Source organism: Uranotaenia lowii, chromosome 2, assembly GCF_029784155.1.
Source record: "Uranotaenia lowii strain MFRU-FL chromosome 2, ASM2978415v1, whole genome shotgun sequence".
In the NCBI taxonomy this organism is placed as follows: domain Eukaryota; kingdom Metazoa; phylum Arthropoda; class Insecta; order Diptera; family Culicidae; genus Uranotaenia; species Uranotaenia lowii.
In genome coordinates, this window is record NC_073692.1 from 88,808,369 (window position 1) to 88,812,130 (window position 3,762).

Genomic DNA, 3,762 nt, shown 5'->3' on the forward strand with positions numbered 1-3,762 from the left:
AAGATTACTTGGTGAAAGGCTACGCCCACAAAACAACGGCGGCCGAAATCAAGTCGGCCAACCCAAATAAAACTTGGTAATTGCCACTAGGGTGTGTTTCCAACCCCAAAAAACCCGAAAAGCTAAGATTAATTTGGGATGCATCGGCCCAAGTAAAAGACGTCTCATTCAACTCGATGATGCTTAAGGGACCGGACCTCCTAACACCGTCACCATCCATACTTTACAGGTTTCGAGCCAGAAAAATCGCTATATGTGGCGACGTGAAAGAGATGTTTCACCAAATAAAAATACGAGAAGAAGATAGATCTGCACAACGTTTCCTCTGGAGAGACAACCCTTCAGACCCACCTTGTATCTACACAATGGACGTGGCAACGTTTGGGTCAGCCTGTTCGCCCTGCTCGGCTCAATTTATTAAAAACCTCAACGCCGAAGAATTTAAACACCTATTTCCGACGGCTACTGAAGCTATTATTCATGGAACCTACGTGGACGACTTCCTAGATAGCAGAAATACTGAAGAAGAAATCATCCGGCTAGTTGAAGAGGTTAAATATGTACACTCTCAAGGAGGGTTTGAGATACGAAACTTCGTGTCAAACTCTACGATCGTTCTAAGTGAAATCGGCGAAGTTAATGCTCCCCCTTCGAAGGATCTTGGTCTGCTGACGTCAGAAAAGGCTTTGTCGGTGTTGGGTATTCGTTGGTTCCCTAAACTTGACATTTTTACTTTTACGTTAAATCTCCCGCAACTGGACACCAGACTACTAAATGGTATGCTTCGCCCAACAAAACGCCAAGTGCTTAGTACAGTGATGAGTCTGTATGACCCACTCGGAATGCTCGCTGCTTTTGTGGTTCATGGGAAAATAATTATACAGACCCTATGGAAGACCGGGTGCAAGTGGGATGAACCAGTCGATGATAGCACGTTTGCTAATTGGAAGCGCTGGACAAACCTATTTTCCCGTCTTGGTGAAGTTCGAATCTCTCGACCCTACTTCGGACAAGGTTCACCTGAAACTTGTCAGCCAATACAAATGCACACCTTCGTTGATGCCAGCAAAGAAGCGTATGCTTGTGTTATCTATTTTCGCTATTTCGACCGCGGTTTTCCGCGGTGTACTCTGGTAGGCGCTAAATCAAAGGTGGCTCCAGTAAAACCACTCTCGATTCCACGCCTTGAACTACTAGCTGCTGTTCTAGGGACACGTATGGCAAACTATATTCAAGAAAACCACCAACTATCGATCTCCCAGAGATTCTACTGGACCGATTCTTCAACCGTGCTTCACTGGATACATGCTGATGCTCGAAAATATAATTCATACATCGCTTGTAGAATCGGAGAGATTCTAACATCCACAAATTTGAACGAATGGCGATGGGTGTCCTCTCGTGATAACGTTGCGGATGAAGCCACAAAATGGGGACATGGCCCCTGTTTCGAAGAAAGTAGCAGATGGTTCCACGCTCCTGAGTTTCTGTGGGAGCTAGAATCAACTTGGCCAGAACAGAAGTGGCAAGCCGTGAATGTGCAAGAAGAACTACGATCTAGCTGCTTTCATCATCAAACGAGTAAGGAATTGTTAGTGGATTATACACGGTTCAGCAAATGGGAACGCATACATCGTACGATAGCCTATGTCTTCAGAATATGTACGCGGAAAGAAGACGACCAAGTTATTCCTCTTGAATATTTGAAACAAGAGCATCTTAAGAAAGCAGAGTTGGAGTTAATCCGAATCATTCAGCGGGAAACCTTCCACGATGAGATAGCTGTGTTGCAGAAGTGCCGAAATGGCAAGCGTGCGGGGGCGGTGCCGATCGCTAGTCCGCTGTATAAATTGTCGGCGTATATCGAGGAAGAAGAGATTGTTAGAATGGACAGTCGTATCGGCGCTGCCCCCAACCTGCCGATCGAAGCTAAGTGTCCAATTATTCTAGCAAAAAACCATCGTCTAACTTTTCTTCTTGTAGATTTCTACCACCGTCGATATCTGCACCGTAACCACGAGACCGTATTCAACGAACTACGACAGCAGTTCTACGTGCCTGGATTGCGCAAACTGATTCGCACCGTGACAGCTCGATGCCAGTGGTGCAAGGTGTATCACAAAATTCCGACTCAACCAAAGATGGGACCTCTCCCAAGAGCGCGTCTAGTCGCGTTCCAACGACCGTTTACTTTCGTGGGTTTAGATTACTTCGGCCCGCTCTTCGTTAAAGTAAAACGCTCTCATGCGAAACGATGGATCGCATTATTCACGTGCCTTACCACCCGAGCTGTGCACATGGAGGTCGCGCATAGCTTATCAACAACTTCCTGTAAAATGTGCATTCGAAGATTTATCGCTCGACGAGGGGCCCCTGCTGAGATTTACTCGGATAATGGCACAAATTTTCGAGGAGCTGCGAATGAACTTCGAGAGCAATTACTGAACATCAATCAACGATGTGCCGAATCCTTTACGAACACGAATACTAAATGGGTCTTCAACCCTCCAGCGGCTCCGCATACTGGCGGAGTCTGGGAACGTCTTGTGCGCTCGGTAAAAACGGCTCTAGAATGCTTTCATGATGCGCCTAAGGTCCCCGACGACGAAACTCTTGAAACTATCATACTAGAGGCCGAAAATATTGTTAACAGTCGACCTCTAACGTATATACCTCTCGATTCGACTAATCAAGAAGCTCTCACTCCGAACCACTTCCTGTTGGGCTCATCAACGGGTGCCAAGATGCCCTCACAAGAACCAGTAAATCCCCTTGAAGGCCTACGCAATAGTTGGAACCTTGCCAGAACCATTTCTGACAGCTTCTGGAAGCGGTGGTTGAAGGAGTACCTTCCGACGATTGCCAGACGAACCAAGTGGTTTGAAAAAACCAAACCCCTCGAGCCAGGTGACTTAGTGTTCGTGGCCGACGAGAAAAGGCGCAATAGCTGGATTCGGGGCCAAATTGAAGAGGTTTACCCTGGAAAAGATGGGGAGGTTAGACAGGCGATGGTACGCACGAATAACGGCCGTATTCGACGAGCCGCAGGGAATCTAGCAGTGATCGACGTCGTTGATGATGGTAAGACCGAACTAGAAGCTGTGACCTCGTCTTACGCAGGGGGGAATGTTACGGCCACGATTCCCTCTGGCTGCCCTATTAAGTGAAACCTAAACAAATCATTGCACTTGGAGCCCGGCGAAGAAGGAGGAAAACGTCAACACCTATAAAAACAATATGACTTACAATTGCGGGAAAAAAGCATGTGGATAGACTGCTAAACACATTGTTTAAATATCGGTTGAAGAGTTATTTGATTACTACGTTTAATTGGAAACTATAAGGCACTAAATTGTAAGTAACTTGAAAGCCATCGATAAAACCTATCTAAAATGAATAAATTTTCTAGCTTTAAAGCTGTTCATACTGCTACGGGAAAGTGTTTTTTATCCGACCGAATCACATAACCTTGTCACGACGTTGAGCCGTGACACAGTTCAAGCCCTTTTCGTTGTTAGATTCAGCTCAAATTTGGCATATTGTCTCCAGATGATTCCCTTAAACCATCCAAGTTTTGATTGGCAAGTGTTTTGATTTTCAAGTAGGTATTTATTATGACAAATTTGATAACTTAAATAAATAATATCCTAAATTTTGATTTCTATTAAACATTAAACCGTGAACAGCTTTTCATACGATGATACAAACAACATGCTCGTTGGCAAAGTTTAAGTGCACTAAAATCCGCATCTTTTAATGACA

At 45.1% G+C, this 3,762-nt stretch overlaps 1 protein-coding gene across 1 annotated transcript; it reads left to right on the forward strand.

The window, feature by feature from the left end:
• The first annotated feature begins 365 nt into the window (after nt 1–365).
• LOC129741647 (uncharacterized) lies at nt 366–3,167 on the forward strand. The gene has a single exon (XM_055733395.1). It carries the CDS (start codon nt 366–368, stop codon nt 3,165–3,167), a length of 2,802 nt encoding a protein of 933 aa, XP_055589370.1.
• The last annotated feature ends 595 nt before the right edge of the window (nt 3,168–3,762 follow it).

Bases quoted from the DNA above. Each gene is read 5' to 3' on its own strand.
- LOC129741647 (XM_055733395.1), top strand. From the start codon at position 366: ATGGACGTGGCAACGTTTGGGTCAGCCTGTTCGCCCTGCTCGGCTCAA.